The 21,565-nt window shown below is 39.2% G+C and overlaps 2 protein-coding genes across 7 annotated transcripts in view; one reads left to right on the top strand and one right to left on the bottom strand.

The window, feature by feature from the left end:
• si:ch211-246m6.5 (von Willebrand factor D and EGF domain-containing protein) overlaps nt 1–7,061 on the bottom strand; it is a 44,023-nt gene extending 36,962 nt beyond the window's left edge. For 4 of the 5 annotated variants that reach the window (XR_009062570.1, XM_057830122.1, XM_057830124.1 and 1 more), the window contains exon 1: nt 4,004–4,244. Coding sequence is in view for 4 of the 5 variants with exons in the window: in XM_057830122.1 (XP_057686105.1) it covers nt 4,004–4,091 (88 nt within the window). In the remaining variant the exon portion in view is untranslated. Of the gene's footprint in view, nt 1–4,003; nt 4,245–6,918 lie in introns of those variants that run through there. The other variant, XM_057830123.1, reaches the window with a different exon arrangement.
• A 2,921-nt stretch (nt 7,062–9,982) lies between these two features.
• kynu (kynureninase) overlaps nt 9,983–21,565 on the top strand; it is a 36,559-nt gene continuing 24,976 nt past the window's right edge. For both annotated transcript variants that reach the window (XM_057857493.1, XM_057857502.1), the window contains exons 1-7: nt 9,983–10,154; nt 17,200–17,378; nt 17,566–17,686; nt 17,763–17,845; nt 18,173–18,234; nt 18,308–18,379; nt 18,482–18,556. In XM_057857493.1, coding sequence (XP_057713476.1) covers nt 17,210–17,378; nt 17,566–17,686; nt 17,763–17,845; nt 18,173–18,234; nt 18,308–18,379; nt 18,482–18,556 — 582 coding nt within the window. In that variant the 5' untranslated portion in view covers nt 9,983–10,154; nt 17,200–17,209. The remainder of the gene's footprint in view (nt 10,155–17,199; nt 17,379–17,565; nt 17,687–17,762; nt 17,846–18,172; nt 18,235–18,307; nt 18,380–18,481; nt 18,557–21,565) is intronic.

Below are 21,565 nucleotides of genomic sequence, written 5' to 3'. Positions count from 1 at the left end.
ATGAAGAGAACAGGATGTTCTTTCACCTCCTTTGTGAAAAACTTGTTACCATCCTTGCTGGAGCAAAACAAACATGAAATTTGGGGGGGCATGACTGTGTTTTTTATTGTTAAACTAAACAGCTGCTCAAAAGCTGATATTTGCCTCACTGCTGACTTGCTGGGAGGTTAAAGGTCGTCCAAACAGACATGTCAGATGAGAGACAATGGTTGAGACTTTGGCTCCCGGCTAAACTGCTTCAATTGGGGGCTTAATGAGTTTACAAAGTCCCAGGGGCACGCGGGCTGCTTTGCCGGCCCCTGTGGAGTAAAGGAGGGCAGGGAGTACGAGTTTGGGGGGCCCTGCTGCCCAGATGTGCTCCTCCAGTTACTTAGAACACAAGATTATTATCTGGGAGCGTGCCCTTAGCACAACTGTGGTTTTAATTTCTCCCCCCAGAGGGGCCATCACTCAGTGCTCAGACACCAACCAGGAACACTTAACACGGTTTAAGACGCTTGAGAAATATCCACTTTAGAGCTCTTTACTTTACGATGGTTGACATTAAACTTTATTTTACGGCTGCACGCTTTGATGTGTCACAGGGGGAAAGGATGTGAGCAAGACGGCCATGGGACTTGTGCTGTTTTGTGATGAGAAACAACAGAGCAGAGTTGAAAATATCAAGAAACAACAGAGCAGAGTAGGAGTGGGAACCTCTTGCACCTCACGATACGATACGGTTTGCGATACAAAGCTCACGATAACGATGATCTGACGATACGGCGATACAACGATTATTGATACGTTGGTCAGGAAATCATTCAAGGATATTCTAAAAACAACAAATAAACAGAAAAACAAGCTTCTGCTGTGAATTGGAATCAGTTTATCACTAGTAGGCGCCCAAACCATTTGAACTGGGAGGGTGGCAGCGAATGAACATTAGTTAATTCGCTGCCATCCCTCCCACTTCAAACGGATTGAACGTCTATGGCCGTCAGTACCAGCCAATGCCAGGCAATGAGGTAATTTTGGGCCATTTTAGGTCATTTACCTGTTGATTTTAAGTTACTTCCTGATGATTTTGGGGTATTTTATGGGTCACTTCCTGTTCATTTTGTGTTACAGAACAGGAAGTGAACTGGAAATCACCCAAATGAATAGGCAGTGACTCAAACTCAACAGGAAATGACCTCGAAATGCCCTAAAATGAACAGCAAGTGATCTATAAATGCCCTGAAAATCTGACAGAAAGACTGTGAATGCTCTGGTTTCGAATGAATGAACGTTCCCAGTCTAAATGGATTGGTAAGTCATCAAGGAAGCCTAAAGGCTCAAACACACTAGAAACGTCAACGTCGCGTCAACGATCCCACCGCGATAACGCACCAGTGACGCTCGGCGTCAATTTCCATAGGACGCGTTTCACGAGCAGCGCATCCGTGGAGCGGCTCGAACGGTTCACGCGAGGATTGCAAGATTGCGCGAGAATAGCGGGTATTTAAAGGTAATAAAACAACAACACTTTGCCTTTCAGACCCCGCGTATTGGCCAGCTTTCTTTTTGAATGAAAGAAGAAAAGAGAAGTCATGTGCTAAAGCAAAAAGCAATCCCAATGACAAAGATTTTAACATGTATTTTACAAATTAAATGCCTCAATCATTTTTTTTCTTATGAACATTCTTCTAAGCTTTATTGATGTTTTTTCTCAAGTTAAAGCACCACGCAGAAATTAATAAATTTAATTGTGTAAGGCAAGGCAAGGCAAATTTATTTATATAGCACAATTCAACACAAGGCAATTCAAAGTGCTTTACATCACATGAAGACCATAAAAATCACATTTAAATCAACACAACGTAAAAACCAAGACAAAAGATCGCATTTAATCACAGAATAAAAATAAATAAATAAAAACAAAACAAAAATAAAAATAAAGCAAAAACAACTACTACTAATAATCATTGAAATCAGCAATGGAGATAAGCACAAGAGGAATAGAAGGCAGGTAGGTTGAAATATATAGACAGTTATGGATATGCAGTGCCAAACAAAAGCGTTTTTAGCCCTGATTTAAAGGAGCTAACAGTTTGAGCATACTTCAGACGTTCGGGTAACTTGTTCCAGAGGTGAGGAGCATAATAACTAAATGCTGCCTCACCCTGCTTGGTTCTTGTTCTTGGAACATGCAGAAGACCCGTTCCAGACGACCTTAGGGGTCTAGATGTCTCATAGGAATCTAACAAGTCAAGCAAGTATTTTGGTCCAAGGCCATTAAGTGTTTTGTAGACGAGCAGTAGTACTTTATAGTCTATCCTTTGACTCACTGGAAGCCAGTGTAGCGATTTCAAAACCGGTGTAATGTGGTCCAGCTTCCTTGTATTTGTGAGGACTCTGGCTGCAGCATTCTGTACTAGCTGCAGCTTCCTGACTGATTTTTTATCAAGACCTGTAAATATACCGTTGCAGTAGTCCAATCTGCTGAAAATGAATGCATGCATAAGTTTTTCCATGTCTTGTTGAGTCAGAAGCCCTTTAATTCTGGTTATATTTTTTAGGTGGTAATAAGCGGATTTAGTGACGGACTTTAGATGGCTATCAAATTTGAGGTCTGAGTCAATAATTACGCCAAGGTTTCTGACTTGATTTGTAGCTGTAAGTGACATTGTGCTAAGTTGGCTGCTTATCTTTGACCTTTCCTTTTTTGGCCCAAAAATGATCACCTCTGTCTTCTCCACATTTAACTGGAGAAAATTCTGGCACATCCATTCATTGATTTGATGAATGCATTTACTCAGGGAGACTAAGGGACTATAATCATGTGGGGACACAGAAATGTACAGTTGTGTGTCATCTGCATAGGCGTGATAGGAGATGTCATACTGTTCCATTATCTGAGCTAACGGAAGCATATAGATGTTAAATAAGAGTGGTCCAAGAATTGACCCTTGAGGGACTCCACACGTGTAGCAGGATTTGTGTATTATTCGTATTAATTACCGGTGTTTTAGCTCATTTCAATTTATTTTATTTATATAGTACGTTACGATTGCATATTATTTTGAAAATCGACCGGATCCACCGTATTATTACACGAGTGACTTCCGGCCTGCCCGATCCTACCTAGTAGTATTGATGCAGGGGGGCCGCGTCTTGCGTCAAATAACAAACTCTGCTGTTCTTTTCGGGCGCGACGCGTTGAGCGCTTCAGGGATGCATCCAACACGCGGCCGCACTGCGACTGGTGTGCATTGGCTGATTGACTTGAACAGCCGCGTTTCACTGCGTTATCGCGGCGGGATCGTTGACGCGACGTTCACGTTGCTGGTGTGTTTGAGCCTTTAGAGTTAACTGAGACACTATTATGGTGGAAGATTTTGGTAGCAACTTGTTGGTTCCTTTCTTTTTTTTTTTTTTTTTTTTTTTTTTTTTAAAGACACTGACACCTTTTTAAAATGATATCTCAATTCTTGCAGGAGCATATCGATAAACTTTTGGGATACAAAGTATCACGATATATCACCATTTCGATATTTTGTCACACCCCTAGAGCAGAGTTGAAAATATAAAAAAAAAACAAACTCAAGAATGCTGCCGTGTTAAAGTTTCAAACTATCTTCAATTATTCTGTATTTTTTGACAAAATGAGTTGTCATTTTCAAATTGTTTTTTTAATACATTATTTTTTGCATTATTTTTGGGTGGTGGGTACTTCCAAGGAGCATGGATATGGAGAAAATACTGACACTTGCAGTGTTGTAAACTGTCAATCAGATGATCTTTCATTCCGATTTACAGTATGTTTTTTATACTTCGATTTTACAATTCAGTGCAATTTTACCTAATACAAACAAATAAATAAAAAGACGAAAAATCTGATGGCTGAAACAGATTGCAATTCACTTCAGTTCAATGGGGATTTTTTTTTTTTTTTGTTATTCTCCAAGTGTGACCCTCCACACATCACGGGTTATGAAAATGGAAAGAGCGTAAGATAATAAAGGATTCGAAATCCACTCACCATACTGCGCAAACGTCAGAGTCGCAAGCAACAGCAGCAGAAGCAGCAGTAACAAATCAGACCAACTAACGTGTAACGGACTCCTCATGGCTGCGTGGGAAAAACAACAGGCGACATCCAGTCGCACGATCTATCACAATAGTTGCAAAAACCGATGGATCGGCGTTCTTGAGGCTAAACTTTGCGCAAAGTTTAAGGTAGAATGGTATTGCTTTTCTTGTATGCAAGATGTACAAAAGCGGGAGAGTTGGGGGCGTGGAGGAGGAACCTAGTGACAAAACAGTCATCCACTCCTTAGAAGAAATGAAAGGATGGATGACAGGCAAGGTGAAATTAGGAGAACCAGCACATTCTATCATTTCACAATGCATTACGTGTTTCATTCAGCAATGCATGAACGCATCGTTAAACGTGTTCCGTTTCCATATCCCAAATGTATGGATTTCTGGCCCAAACTAAGTACAGGTATCAACAGTTATTGCAAATAACTGGTTATACTTAGGTAAACATCGGGTGCTTCACCAAAAAATCACAGAGTAGGGAAGCAGGTGTGCACTCAGCTTCTCATTGAAGCTACGAGCGGTGTGAAAATCTCCAAACATTCTTCACGGCTCCGGTGACACCTGGGCTAGTTTCAAAACATTTATCGATTCAGTCGTTCGGAATTTACATCATAAACTTCGCCTGGCTAATTTTAAGTCATATTGTATTGCTGTACTAAGCAATACAGGTGAAAAATTGCTCCAGAGGCTCGTTTGTTCATTGAACAGAACATTTCCTTTGAAGTATGAATATTTAGTAGAAAAGCCGTTGCTGCCATCGCGTGATCATTTGAGTGAACTGCTCATAAGCGTGAGAGCGCCTTTATTCTTGTGACTATAAAACCGAATAAATCAGTGATTTCCAAATGTCACTATAATTAATTCACTGGCTGCCATTGACGGTGATAGATGTCCAACCCATTTTGACTGGGAGGTCCAATAGCAAATGGGTGTCTATTGCTAGCCTATCGCCGTCAATTACAGCCAGCCCTGAATGCACTGAACAAGTTAATACATATATCAGTAATCGTATATAACAACGATCTATATATATATATATATATATATATATATATATATATATATATATATATATATATATATTTGCGTTAACGCGCGGTAATACATTTTTTTAATTAATCACGTTAAAATATTTGACGCAATTAACGCACATGTCCCGCTCAGACAATATTCTGCCTTTTGGTAAGTTTTACAGCAAGGTTTTTTTGTGCTGTCTAACAGCGAACTCTTATGGTCGCGTTGCGACATGGTTTATTGCTTTCTTGCCAGTTCAATATGGCTGCACGACGTCTCGTGCTGACGCCTACGTTGTAGTGTGGTGCTTATATGATCCTTGGACAAGATTTGTCCGTAAGTATGGTTGTTGTAAAGAATGTACATATTATGTTAGTAAGTGAAATGTTATATTTTTTGTATGAGACGCTTTTTGTTTGTATTTAGTGAACCTGTATAGCGTGCTAAGCTAACGTTGTTGCTAATGCAATGCTTGTGTACTTTTTTTTTGTAGTTTCACTATGGTCTAAAGAGGACAGTGGTTTGAGGCCATTTTATTAATAAATCAGATGAAAAAGGAAGAAGTCTGATTATTAAGGCGTCGTTCACTAGCTGTCTAGCTTTGGAAAAAGTAGACGCTTCGGAGTGAGGACAGCATAGACAGATTTAAACGACAGTAGAGTGAAATGCCCACTACAGTCCTTATGTACCGTATGTTGAATGTATATATCCATCTTGTGTCTTGTCTTTCCATTCCAAAAAATTATTTTACAGAATATATATATAATTTACAGAAATATATATATATATATATATATATATATATATATATATATATATAGAGAGAGAGAGAGAGAGAGAGAGAGAGGGAGAGAGAGAGAGACATAAAGATATATATATATAACCTCCCACCATGCAAGGAGGGTTCCACCTCAAATCCAGTATCCAGAGGCTATACACTAAGTGCAAGAAGGGAGGCCTGACCATCAGGACCACTATCCAAGATGAAAGTATAAAGCTCCACGAATACATCGCAAAGATGGCACCAAGAAATGCACTTGGTGAATGTCTCAGGCACTGGAAAACAGAAAAGGAGGAATTGGAGGAACCATCATGGGAAGAAAAATCTCTGCATGGGATGTACAGTCGGTCAAATCAGTATTTAGTCAACCACCAATGGCGTACCACAAGCAACACGTCACTTCCGGTCATTAATATTCATGGCATTAGCTACTGTTGCTAAGCTGGGACAAGCCACCGTTTGTCCCTAATAGGAAATGAATGGAAATCGTGTACGAAGGAGATGTTTACAGCGCTAAACCTACCAATTCTCTCCGAAAATGATGTGCCTGGTGCCAAATTGACTGGCATAGATGTGGAAGAACATAAAAATGTTCAGTTAAAGAGATGGCTTTAGTGTCGAAGGGTGAAAAAGACGAAAAAAACGAGCCGACCTAAGCATAGCTTTAGCTTTTTTATCGACGCGACTGACAATGACATTCTCCGGTTTCAACAAGCTATCCTTTACCATCAGCCCTGTCTTTCTTATATATCCTCTGGTTGTCCTACGTCTCTTACCGTTCTTGGGGGTAATTTAGTTAGCTTTGTGTAGCGGTCGCAAATGCTACTCAGTGACAGCCAACGAACACTTTCAATTTTTTCATTGATAACACATCTTAATCCTATAATTTCTTTACACTTCCCCCTTACTAAAGTTGTTTATATATATATATAACAGAAATGGTAACAGTGGCAGTCAGATACCATTGTAATTATTTTGAAGTCATTCATTGTCAGACAGAAGCAGTACGGCACAACGTTACACTAAAAAAAGAAGTTAAAAATATAGAAACGTCTTACCTCTTTGTCCTCTGAAAGACCATGTCAACCCAACATAATGTTTACTGCACATGAAACATGAATGGATTCGCCAAGCTGGTGTTAAAGTCCGCGCAAGTTGATTGGTCTTCACATTTTTTCCTCCTGAGTTTTTGGTTTCCGGAAACATCCTTCATGGTCGTAATGTCTAGAGTCGTTTCTACAAGTTCCAAAAAAGCAATGCGTGATCGGCATGTTTGTTTTTGAAAGATTACCGGAGAAAAGTAGCACTTTTTACGTTGAGTCTATGCGAGGGCGGGTCTTTAATGTCCCACTTCGGCTTTACTTCCGCTTTACGATGCGACGTCACGGTCTAAAAATAGCCTGCGCGTGCGGTACGCCATTATGCAAGTTCTCCTACTTGAAAAGATTAGAAAGGCCTGTAATTGTCAACATGGGGAAACCTCAACCATGAGAGACAGAATGTGGAAAAAAGATAGAAAATCACATTGTTTGATTTTTAAAGAATTGATTTCCAAATTAGAGTGGAAAATAAGTATTTGGTCACCTACAAACAAGCAAGATTTCTGGCTGTCAAAGAGGTCTTACTTCTTCTAACGAGGTCTAACGAGGCTCCACTCGTTACCTGTATGAATGGCACCTGTCGTCAATCCACAATCAAAGTCAGTCACACTCCAAACTCCACTATGGCCAAGACCAAAGAGCTGTCGAACGACACCAGAGACAAAATTGGAGACCTGCACCAGGCTGGGAAGACTGAATCTGCAATAGGTAAAACGCTTGGTGTAAAGATATCAACTGTGGGAGCAATTATTAGAAAATGGATGACATGCAAGACCACTGATAATCTCCCCCGATCTGGGGCTCCATGCAAGATCTTACCCCGTGGCATCAAAATGATAACAAGAACGGTGAGCAAAAATCCCAGAATCACACGGAGAGACCTAGTGAATGACCTACAGAGAGCTGGGACCACAGTAACAAAGGCTACTATCAGTAACACAATGCGCCGCCAGGGACTCTAATTCTGCACTGCCATACATGTCCCCCTGCTGAAGCCAGTACACATCCAGGCCCGTCTGTGGTTCGCTAGAGAGCATTTGGATGATCCTGAAGAGGACTGGGAGAATGTGTTATGGTCAGATGAAACCAAAATTGAACTTTTTGTTAGAAACACAGGTTCTTGTGTTTGGAGGCGAAAGAGTACTGAATTGCATCTGAAGAACACCATACTCACTGTGAAGCATGGGGGTGGAAACATCATGCTTTGGGGCTGTTTTTCTGCAAAGCGACTAGGACGGCTGATCTGTGTAAAGGAAAGAATGAATGGGGCCATGTATTGAGAGATTTTGAGTGAAAATGTCCTTCCATTAGCAAGGGCATTGAAGATGAGATGTGGCTGGGTCTTTCAGCATGACAATGATCCCAAACACACAGCCAGGGCAACAAAGGAGTGGCTTCGTAAGAAGCATTTCAAGGTCCTGGAGTGGCCTAGCCAGTCTCCAGATCTCAACCCCATAGAAAATCTGTGGAGGGAGTTGAAAGTCCGTGTTGCTCAACGACAGCACCAAAACATCACTGCTCTAGAGATCTGCATGGAGGAATGGGCCAAAATACCAGCGACAGTGTGTGAAAAGCTTGTGAAGAGTTACAGAAAACGTTTGGCCTCTGTTATTGCCAACAAAGGGTACATAACGAAGTATTGAGATTAACTTTTGGTATTGACCAAATACTTATTTTCCACCATGATTTGCAAATAAATTCTTTCAAAATCAAGCAATGTGATTTTCTGTTTTTTTTCCCCCTCATTCTGTCTCTCATGGTTGAGGTTTACCCATGACGACAATTACAGGCCTCTCTAATATTTTCAAGTGGGAGAACTTGTACAATTAGTGGTTGACCATATACTTATTTGCCCCACTGTACCACCGACAGATAACTGAAGTGGCAGATCTGAACAAGTCCTACCAATGGTTAGAGCAGGCTGGACAAGAAAGCACAGAGGCACTAATCAAGGCAGCACAGTAGCAGGCCTTGAGCACCAGAGCAATAGAGGCCCATATATACTGTACCACACCAAACAGGATCCCAGGTGCAGGCTGTGCAAAGAGGCTCCTGAAACAGTCCAACACATAATAGCAGGGTGTAAGATACTGGCAGGGATAGAATACATGGAACACCATAAGCAAGTAGTTGGTATCGTGTACAGAAACATCTCTGAAGAGTATGGACTGGAGGCTCCTAGATCACAATGGGAAACACCTCCCAAGGTGGTGGGAAATGAAAATGCTAAGATCCTGTGGGACATACAGACTGATAATATGGTCGTGGCCAACCATCCGGACATCATGATCATGGATAGGAAGTAGAGGACAGTCGTTGTGATCGATGTAGCCACCCCAAATGATGGAAATATAAGGAAGAAGGAACACGAGAAACTAGAAAAACACCAACAGCTGAAGGAAGAGCTGGAGAGAGCCTGCAAGGTTAAAGCAACAGTGGTGCCTGTGGTCATTGGAGTACTGGGGGGCGTGTCCCCCACACAGGAGAAGTGGCTCCAGCAGATAACTGGACAAACATCAGACATCTCCGTCCAGAAGAGCGCAGTCCTAAGAACAGCAAAGATACTGCACAGGACCCTCAAGCTTCCAGGCCTCTGGTAGAGGACCTGACCTTGAAATGAACAGCGGCCCACCCTACCAGGGGAGGTGGGGGGAGGGAATTTATATATATATAAATATATATATAAATATATATATATATATATATATATATATATATATATATATATATATATATATATATATATATATATATATATAATGACCATCCTTCTTGATGACCAATTTAACCAAACATCAAAATTATAAATTCCATTTTTTAAAACCAGCTTTACAGTTTTTTCGTTTTTTTTGCCAAGTCTTCTTTAAAATTCATAAAACATGTTCTCCCCTTCTAGACTCATATTCATATAGTAGTGACAGACACATATAAACAAATGAAGTGAAAATAGGTAATTTCCCACAATACACCTGATAATTTCACGGCACATCAGTGGAAAGGAATTACTGGGGTAGTTGTCTTGCTAATACTTTGATTGACTAGAAGCAGGTGGTTCCATAAAGGAGGTTTATCAAGAAGCATGTTTGAGGTCAAATTAAAGAATGATTAACTAGAGGGAAAGCATCTGAGGTGAAAGAGCGTCTTTGGATCAGACGATTGGCTGCCAGCAGAGGAGGAACAGCTGCAAAGCAACTGTAAGTTAGAACTTTATGGCTGTCAATCTTCCCATATATTTGCTCATTCACCCTTTATTTAAATTGGTTTAGCAGTAATCTTTCTTCATAGTAACCAAGTCATGCAACAGGACTATGCTTGGTGTATGTGAAACCCTCTTTCCCAGTTAAGTTACTTTTAACTACAGGAGAATTGTACTAAACGGTACTAGAATTTAACAAGGGTCGGCATGTGAAATAGTGTATGCAATGCCCTGATACTGATAAATGTTGACAATCCTACCTGTCAAAGTTAAATGTGATCCTAAAAATGATCTCGGTTGAGTATGCTAATTGTACTGTCAAGTATGTTATTTCATTTCTGGAAACAAACTTTTTAGCCAATTTATGGATCTGCCTGTTCTTATTCTATATTTTTGTTCATGCAATGTAAAGTATTTACAAATGAATGAATCAGAAATTACCATAATTTCTGCACTATAAGGTATTTACAAATGAATGAATGAATGAATGAATGAATCAGAAGTTACCATAATTTCTGGACTATAAAGTGCACTTGATTATGAGCCGCACCGGCCAAATTTCCCAATTTTTTTTTGTAGAAATAAATCCACATACAGTGGGGCAAATAAGTATTTAGTAAACCACCAATTGTGCAAGTTCTCCTACTTGAAAAGATTAGAGAGGCCTGTAATTGTCAACATAGGTAAACCTCAGCCATGAGGGACAGAATGTGAAAAAACAAAAACCAGAAAATCACATTGTTTGATTTTTAAAGAATTTATTTCCAAATTAGAGTGGAAATTAAGTATTTGGTCACCTACAAACAAGCAACATTTCTGGCTGTCAAAGAGGTCTAACTTCTTCTAACGAGGTCTAACGAAGTCTAACGATGCTCCACTCGTTACCTGTAATAATGGCACCAGTTTTAACTCATTATCGGTATAAAAGACACCTGTCCACAATTTAGTCAGTCACACTCCAAACTCCACTATGGCCAAGACCAAAGAGCTGTCGAAGGACACCAGAGACAAATTGTAGACCTGCATCAGGCTGGGAAGACAGAATCTGCAATAGGTGAAACGCTTGGTGTAAAGAAATCAACTGTGGGAGCAATTATTAGAAAATGGAAGGCATACAAGACCACTGATAATCTCCCTCGATTTGGGGCTCCATGCAAGATCTCACCCCACGTCCAGGCCATAACACATTCTCCCAGTCCTCTTCTGGATCATCCAAATGCTCTCTAGCGAACGGCAGCATGAACTTTCTTCAGCAGGGGGACACGTCTGTCAGTGCAGGATTTGGGTCCCTGGCGGCGCATTGTGTTACTGATAGTAGCCTTTGTTACTGTGGTCCCAGCTCTCTGTAGGTCATTCACTAGGTCCCCCCGTGTGGTTCTGGGATTTTTGCTCACCATTCTTGTTATCATTTTGACGCCATGGGGTGAGGAAGGAGTTGAAAGTCCGTGTTGCCCAATGACAGCCCCAAGACATCACTGCTCTAGAGGAGATCTGCATGGAGGAATGGGCAAAAACACCAGCAACAGTGTGTGAAAAGCTTGTGAACAGTTACAGAAAAACATTTGGCCTCCGTTATTGCCAACAAATAGTACATAACTAAGTATTGAGATGAAGTTTTCGTATTGACCAAATACTTATTTTCCACCATGATTTGCAAATAAATTCTTTAAAAATCAAACAATGTGATTTTCTGTTTTTTTCTTCTTTTCTCCACATTCTGTCTCTCATGGTTGAGGTTTACCCATGTTGACAATTACAGGCCTCTCTAATATTTTCAAGTGGGAGAACTTGCACAATTAGTGGTTGACTAAATACTTATTTGCCCCACTGTATATAAAAGTTGTAAAGCAATAAAACTGTAACAAAAAAACCAACAACAACATATTTTATAATGGGTCAAAATTATTTTTCATTTGCCTTGCATATGTAATTTAAAAAATATATATATGAGAAAAAATATTTTTAATAATGATTTTTTTCTTTGATTGAAAATATTTTTATTTTTTGATTGAAGCAACTTTTTGGGGGATTGATTGAGTTAGACACAAATGTCCTAATCATAGTATGGCCCAAACACAAAAAGGATTGCTTCAATCAAAGAAAACTTTTTCAATGAAAAATTAAGTGTTCAAATGCTAATTTTTCAATCTCAAATATTTTTTTGCATTCAAAAACCTTTTTCTATGATCGAAAAAATTTTTTTTTTTTTTTGATTGAAGTGATTATTCTTTTTGAAAATCTCTATCTTTTTTAAGCAACTTATTTTTTTCATTGATTAATAAAGAGAAAAATGTCCTAGCCAAAATGTGGCCCAAACACAAATCAACATTCCTTCAATCAAAAAGTTGCTTCAATAAGAAAGAAAGAAAGAAAAAACAACAACAAAAAAAACTTGACTTCAATCAAAAAATAAAAGAAAAATAGCTTTCAGATGCTTTTTTTTTTTTTTTTTTTTTTTTAATTTAGTTTTTTGAGTTTCAAATTTATTTCTGCATTCAAACACATTTTTTTAATTGAAGCGACTTTTTTTTGGGGTTGAAAATATATATTTTGATTGAAGCAAATGTTTTTTTAATTGAAGCAACTTTTTTTTGATTGAATAATAAAGACCCAAATCTACCTCCATATGGCTCCGCCCAGGGGATACAAATTTTGACTGGGGTAACTACATTGGCACGACACCAGCGGGCGTACCAAATTCAATGGATGACGATCTTGGCGAAAAGTATTGCCTAAGCAGTCTTATTTAGAATTCCCCTCAAGAATGATGGGAAACAAAAAACGCCCATTGTCAACTTATTATTTTAGATAATTTTGAAAGTTAATTTTAATGCTGACACTGCGTTTTGGGGTCATCAACATATTGTGCACCCCCCTGCCCCAAAAGTCAAACTCCGCATATGACGCTCACCCGTCACGTGATCATCACGAGGCGGAAGCAAGTAGCGTAAATAGTAAACACACCGCACCACACTTGAAATACGAGAGTCGACAGTTTTCCAAAACTGAGGCACCTGGGCAGTGTTTTCTTTGCAACTGTGTGGACCTCCACGCACGTATACGCAGACGCCTGCTCCTCTACTCTTCAAAGCAGATGTGCTGTCTTGTGTGTGAACGACTCCAAAGTTGGTTAGCGCACCTCCATATAATTCAAACCTATACATGCTGTACATGCATATCAATTTCACAAAACAAATCAATAAGTAAATAAACACAAAAAGATAAATAAAAACTTCAAAAACCATCATTGCAAAGGTTCACACATGTAACACTGAATTATTGTTCCCTTAAATTGATAAATACTTTAATATTCTTTTAACTCTACATTCAGAACATTCCACATCCTAACTCCACAAAATGATACACTGAAACCTCTCACTGTTGTTCTGTTCCTAATCCTTATGAAATTAAATGTCCTTCTTAGATTATAATGCACTTTATATTACCAGGCAATTTATTATTTTTTGCCTTGAACATAATTTGTATTGTTTGGTAATGAACCAAATCATCAAAATTTAAAAGCTGTGAATAAAAAAAAGGTGAATGCTTATGGTCCAGATATCCTATCTTATGAATCATACGTATTACTCTTTTTTTTAGATGAATAATTAGAGGTTGCAATGAGCTTTTGTAATTATTTCCCCAGACTTCCACACAGTAAGTTAAATAAGGAAGAACTAAAGAACAGTACAAAATATAGAGAGAATCAAAATCTAAAAACAACTTTGCTTTATATATTACTGAAATACTCCTTGATATTTTATTTTTCAAATACTTAATATGTGGTTTCCAATTGTTTTTCTCGTCAATAATGACTCCAAGAAATTTTATTTCAGAAACTCTCTCAATGTCTACACCTTCAATAGAAATAAATGCCTCTGAATGACTTATATTATTACCAAACAACATGACTTTTGTTTTTACTAAGTTTAAAGATAATTTATTATAATCAAACCAAAATTTCAATTTACCCATTTCATTCATAATATCTCCCTGTAACTTCTTTAAATTCTCTCCTGAACAAAAAGAACCAATTTCAATAACTTAGACACATTGCAAATATCATTAATATACAAAATAAACAATTTGGGCCCCAACACGGACCCTTGTGGTACCACGCACAATATTCAGGTGAGAAGAACAAAAATCCCCTAGTTTATATTCAAGATAATGACCTCAATTCCAATTTAGTTGGGATTTGGTGTAAAATGGGAATAAAAACACTATAGAGTACAATGTTTTGCGAATCCTTAAATATAACTTACTGGATATTCAATTGAATACATTTCCAAAACATTTTTCCCAACACAATTTTTGACCTTCAATTTATTTTTCCCCTTTGTTAAATAAAACCTTGTTACTTTGGTAGCGTTGCCTAGTGGGACACCAATTCCTGCAGTACTGACAGAGCAATGCAATAATAATAATAATAATAATAATAATAATTTGATGGATCTTAATGAAACTAAATACACTTTATGTTGAAAAGTTTTATTGGTGAACTTTACAAAGAAAACTACAAATATTTGTTGGTTCTATGACAGATTTTCATAGATGTTCAATATGAGCGCCGCCTGTGACTCTGCACACATCGAGTCGGTATTCGAGCTCATGCCAAACTTAAAAGCTGAAATTTCTTGAAATTTTTGGTGCCTATGTCCTAATTTGTTTTGTTGTTGGTGCCTTCTTTGCAAAATTTGTGAAGAAGGCACGCTGCACTGTCTTAGGTGACTGAGTCCGAGCATACTCTAACCCGCAAAATGCCTTTTCTTTTGAAGTGAACGGCATTACTTAACCTGTCAAGATAGAAATGCCTACGGCCTACGGAATGGGGTCAAACATTTTGGAACACCCTGTATAACGAGTTGGGAACCTTTTTGGCTGAGACAGCTATGAACACAACATATTTTTAAATGCAATTCCGTGACAATATGTTTAAAACTAAAAATACAAGTAATTTGTGCATTTTGTGTCATTTCAACACCTTTAAAGTACAATAAGTGTCAGAATTCTTTTTAATAACATAGTTATGCTGCTGCTAATCAATGATGAGTATTTCTTACCATTAATGTGGTTTCTTGTGCTGCATGGTTTTGCTGATGGCTTTGTAGTCTGTTTGATACTTGCTGGCGTTGAGAAATTTATGCATGAAGCCCCATCAGTGCACGCCGATACAAGTTTATCCATCGGTAGATTTTTTTTCTTTACCGAACTCGGTGAAGGACTTGAATAAATCCTCCTCTCTTGTTGTCCCTTTCATAATCAAAACCTAATCAAAACCTTGCAATCACGCGGAACTGCGATAAATAGCTTACGTCTGTTGACTCATCCAAAGCGAGAGAAAAAAAACGGTGCCGCATTTATGTCCTTATGTCCTGCTGAAAAGTACGATACTCCTCGTCTTTTTTTTCGTTTTGCCATCTTCTCAAAAGGGTTTCTAAAATTAGATGACAACGCGGAAAACGAAACTGAAAACGAGAAAAGTTTACTTCCTGATCTCACGCACACATCGGCCGCTATTTTCGACAGAAAAATACGCAACCCTACTTGAACAGTGTCTCTGCCTCATCTGCGTTGCCTATGCGATTGATAGATAGATAGATAAACACAACGACATGTACAATATGTTTGCCACTTTCCCACTAAAAGTACTGCGAAATGGCTTTCTAGTCGCCGTTTGTAGTGTATGGACTACTTGTCACATGATCACCCTGGGGTCACGCAGCCAATGGCATGGAACTTGGGGGGGATCTAACGTAGCAAATCTAGGTTGCTATTTGATAATATCTAGTGCGAAGTGCGGGAGTGTTGTCGGAGCATTAAAAAAGTTAACATACGCTGCAAAGTCACGTCTGCTCATTACTGCACAACACCAGCGTATGACCGGTTACCATCCCCGTTTCGCGCAATGCGCAAAGGATGGCTCAGATCAAGTGTAGTGTAGTATAACAAATTTCTTTAAAAAAAATTTTTTTTTAAAAAAATAATTAAAATTTGTTTGCGAGCCAGATGCAGCCGTCAAAAGAGCCAGATCTGGCTTGCGAGCCATAGGTTCCCGACCTATGATATATAATATTTTTTGGCACAGTGTCGGTGGACTGGGATGTTTGCGTTTGTTTCCACTCCTGTTTTGCCAGTAGTTTTGTTACTGTTCTAGAGGCCGTATTTTTCCATCATTGAGTGATGAACCTTACTGTGAAATTAGCAAATGTTTGCATTTCACAGTGTTATGTTTACAAGTTATTGAGAGGCCCTTTGGTTATTGATAGGCTTGCTGTCCTATAATGACCAGCTCAACAAAGTTTTTTCATGGACCAAGACCACAAGAGTCTCCTCTCCTATTGCACCAAATGTTTTATCTGCGGACAAAGCACAATACCTGTTGGGTTTATGTTTGTTTTAGTTTAGTGCTCGTTGTCCAGGGGAACACACCGTCAATGACATTGACTGATTGATTGTGCTTTGGTTAGGTCAAAGGCAAATATATGCTGAATACACCACTAGTATTTTTGACCTATGGGTGTTCAAAAACTCAGGTAAATATACATTTAAAAACTATATATGGCGCAAAACACTCAGGTGACTTGAAGTTCCGCTCTGAGACACCAAAATTGTCCGATATGCATGTGTGATACATCATTGGAAAGCTTAAAATCTCAATTTACTGGGGGAAGACAAATTTTGAACAGGAGGGCATTTTAAAAAGAAATTGTTTTTTAAACAGCAAAACCCTATCTGGACGTGAGAGCATGCGAGAGCAGAATTACAGACGCTATGACTTTAACGGTATATTATCACGTACTTACCTTGTTTCGAACTTAAAACTCCATGCCGCATGTATCACTGAGTGTCAAGACACAGCTGTGAATGGCCACAGCTGGATTTTTTGGTGATGTGCATAGCAGGTCTTATGTGGTACCATTTTTATTTTCTAATAAACAATGGTGGACTGCAGTGTTTACTGATTGAATCCATTCTGGAATGTGACAAAAATGTGTTGCAATCTACTATGTAAGTGTGTGCTTATTTGTGCGGATTCACAGAGAAGCAGCGATGGACAAGTTTACTGGAATGACTGCAAAAGAAACTGTGGAGCAAGTCGCCGCCTCGCTCGGTTGCCCTACAACCTCTGAGCAGGTGGCCACTTTCTTGGACGACTATGATGAGTTAAGACACCTCAGGGAGAACTTTTTGGTGCCTAAAATAGCAGATCTACCTCCCTGTGAGTTTGTGCTTTTTTGTATTTAATAGTATAACTTTTTAAAATGTGTCCTCAAGATTTTCATTTTTATTGCAGACATACTTTACATACAATATCTCAGCGGACAGTAGCTTGGAGAATGCACTATAATGTAAAACTTAAAAAATATTGGAGCGTGTCGGTATTATGATGTTGGTTTGACCCACAGCGGATCTGTCGCTGGTCGATGGCACCAAAGACAGCATCTATTTGGTGGGTAACTCGCTGGGTCTGCAGCCCAAAATGGCCAAGAAGTACCTGGAGGAGGAGCTGGAAAAGTGGGCTAAAATGTATTTCAACTAAATTATGCTACAATAATGAAAAACATTAGATCTTTGTTCGACAAAATGTGTGTGTGATTTTCAGGGGTGTGCACGGCCATATGGAGGGGTCACGACCTTGGGCCTGGGCTGAGAACAACTTGGAGGAGCTCATGGGAAGAGTAGTTGGTAACACAACACAGTGGTTGTAATGTGTATTTTGATGAGGTTTTAATGACCACTATGACACTCCTAAAAACATGACACAAAGGCCTACCCTTTATTGATATGGCTTAACTCCTCAGCTCATCAGTATGGCGCTAGTATTAGTTTTTTTTTTTGCCGAGGACAAATTTTATATGACTGTCACTACTATGTCTCATGGTAATCCTCAAAAGTTGAATAAAGGCAAGTGAACTGTTTTTGTTTGTTGATGGTAAGCAGCACAGGTTGCATCAAGGAACACTTTTGTTCGTTGAAGATGTTCCACCTTTAAAACAGTTGTGTTTATTTCAGGAGCGAAACCGGAAGAGGTGGCACTGATGAACGGACTGACCGTCAATTTACACCTGCTAATGGTGCGAGACTACATGAAGTCACTGATGTAAAAACAAGACAGTTCCTCTGTAACATCTGGATTTATTTTGATAGCTATCATTCTACCAACCTACAGCTACGCGGCACAAGATAGTTCTGGAAGACAAAGCCTTCCCTTCGGATCACGTGAGTGAATTTGTTTGTTACTAGTCTGCAGCCAGATGTTGACTTTGAATAATGTCTATGTTACCCAAATGCTTCCTTTAACAATTAACTATCCTTTTCCAGTACGCTGTTGAGTCACAGATCCGACTACGAGGATTTGACCCCGAGCAGAGCATGTTGTTGCTAAAGCCCAGACCAGTACGTCCTACACTCAAAAACAGTTGCATATACTAGTCCTTCTAAAAAAATTAGCATATTGTGATAAAGTTCATTATTTTTTATAATGTACTGATAAACATTAGACTTTTATATATTTTAGATTCATTACACACAACTGAAGTAGTTCAAGCCTTTTATTGTTTTAATATTGATGATTTTGGCAAACAAGAAAAAACAAAAATCCCTATCTCAAAAAATTAGCATATTTCATCCGACCAATACAAAAAAGTCAATCTTCAATTAATTATATCGGCTATGGATGCTTCGATAGCAGTCTTAAACTCATCCACAGTGTTGGGTCTGGTGTCTCTCAACTTCCTCTTCACAATATCCCACAGATTCTCTATGGGGTTCAGGTCAGGAGAGTTGGCAGGCCAGTTGTGCACAGTAATGCCATGGTCAGTAAACCATTTACCAGTGGTTTTGGCGCTGTGAGCAGGTGCCAGGTTGTGCTGAAAAATGAAATCTTCATCTCCATAAAGCTTTTCAGCAGGTGGAAGCATGAAGTGCTCCAAAATCTCCTGATAGCTAGCTGCATTTACCCTGCCCTTGATAAAACACAGTAGACCAACACAAGCAGCTGTCATGGCACCCCGGACCATCACTGACTGTGGGTACTTGACATTGGACTTCAGGCATTTTGGCATTTCCTTCTCCTCAGTCCTCCTCCAAACTCTGGCATCGTGATTTCTGAATGACATACAAAATTTGCTTTCATCAAAAAAAAAAAAAACCTGGGGAATGCGGCACCTGTAGCCCATTTCCAGCACACGTCTATACACGGTGGCTCTGGATGTTTCTACTCCAGACTCAGTCCACTGTTTCTGCAGGTCCTCCAAGGTCTGGAATCGGCCCTTCTCCACAATCTCTCTCAGGGTACGGTCACCTCTTCTGGTTGTGCAGCGTTTCCTGCCACACTTTTTCCTTCCCACAGACTTCCCACTGAGGTTCTTTGATACAGCACTCTGGGAACAGCCTATTCGCTCAGAAATTTCTGTGTCTTAGCCTCTTGCTTAAGGGTGTCAATGATGCCCTTCTGGACAGCAGTCAGCTCGGCAGTCTTGCCCATGATTGCAGTTTTGAGTAATGAACCAGGCTGGGAGTTTTTAAAAGCCTCAGGAATCTTTTCGCGTTAATTCATTGATTCAGATGATTAGGTTAGTAGCTTCTTTAGAGTACATTTTGATGATATGCTAATTTTTTGAAATAGGGATTTTTGTTTTTTCTTGACTTTTTTGCCAAAATCATCAATATTAAAGCAATAAAAGGCTTGAACTACTTCAGTTGTGTGTAATGAATCTAAAATATATGAAAGTCTAATGTTTATCAGTACATTACAGAAAATAATTAACTTTATGACAATATGCTAATTTTTTGAGAAGGACCAGTAGATTAGAGATAGACTGCTATGGGTTTTTCAGGACCAATACCGATTATTAGTAGTTGGAGGGGCCGATAACCGTTTTTTGGAGCTGATATTTATTTTGCAGTAAAAGTGTAAAAAGTGGCGTAAAAAATTGAATAATGCCAACACTGAACTTCATTGAAATGCATAAAGCAGGAGTCACACAAATAGAAAATAATAGCCCCAGAAGTGCCTGAGGTACAATACAAGTGTAATTTAATTTACCTTGACCATTTAACCAATCAGTGGATAGGGTAAATTCTAGTGCAGGAGACAGCAGGCAGGACAGAGAGGCGCGGCTGCAGCTAAACCGAAATAACCCAGTTTTAAATAGTTTTTTTTTCATATCAGGTAGTCGGATTTAAAAAAAAAAAAAAAAAGGTCGATACTGATATATGTCAAATTTCCAAATATCGGTGCTGATAATTGGCCCGGCCGATAATCGGTCTATCTCTAATTTGGATGTTTTTGTTCGTATGATATGAAAAATAACGAAACATTTTGGTTTGCCTTAGAGGGACGCTATGATTGAGATTCATACTGTAAATGTAAAATCCCTTCATCATTTTATTAGAGTTACACCTCAGCTAGTAGCCTACGGAAGCATACGTTATATATTCGGTTCCGTCTGTCTGTCTAGTGTTTGTATGTTTGTTTTCAAGGTAACTCAAGAACAAAGAAACTGATTATTATGAAACTTGCAAGACATGTTTGTAATATAAAACAGAAGAGCTGATTAAATTTTCAGGTCGAATATCAAAGGAACACATTGAATTTGGCAGCTTTGGTGGAGTCTTCGCTCTCAGAGTGCTCCTCTGGTTATTTATATTTTTTAAAATAAAGTTTGAAATCAGAATTCATGGGAAACTAGGCCTGCAAGCAGGACTGAACGGGCCCTCGCGATCTAGCGCAACTCGGACGTCACGCAACTCGGACTGTGTGCAGGTCAAGGCGGTGGCAGATCCTCCTCTCTAATCATCTCATTAGAACCTAACATGCTCGAAAGTCGCCTATTTACATTCCCACACCCAAGAGATAAAAACCCCTATTGGAGAAAGTACTACAAAAAAGGAGCCACTACTGAGCTGTGCAGCCAAGCCCTTATTCAAAACTAAAATTAATCTTCTAACTGGGCCAATTCGACCAAGTGTGCCAACTATTGTGGCTCTATAAGCTGCCTGAGTCTCTGAAAAAAAATATTTCCTTTAAATGGCGAACAAAGGGTCGTCACGGCAACAGACAGAGACACGTGGACATGGGCCGTAAATAAGTATTTTAATAGGTCTTGAAACTACAATGACCAACCTGAAAAGAACTGGACATGTATTGGAAAAACGAGTGACTTTCTATTGCCACTAGTTGGCGCTGTAGGGTTGATGCAAATGACCCCTACAAGGCCCTTCAGGGTATGACTCTCAACAAGCACGGGAAGTTTGGCGCAGATATGTTGTATATCTGCCGAGTTATGACTGTTCAAAGTTTTTGGAGAGAAAAATTGTTGACAGTCATTTTCACTTTCCTGTTTGGACCCCTCCGCTTCAACGAAACTTCAATATTTTTCATCAGGCACCTGAACACAGGTC

This window comes from Corythoichthys intestinalis, chromosome 2 (genome assembly GCF_030265065.1).
Source record: "Corythoichthys intestinalis isolate RoL2023-P3 chromosome 2, ASM3026506v1, whole genome shotgun sequence".
NCBI classification, from domain to species: Eukaryota; Metazoa; Chordata; class Actinopteri; order Syngnathiformes; family Syngnathidae; genus Corythoichthys; species Corythoichthys intestinalis.
The sequence above is the reverse complement of the archived record's forward strand: the minus strand, read 5'-3'. Positions and strand labels throughout refer to the sequence as shown.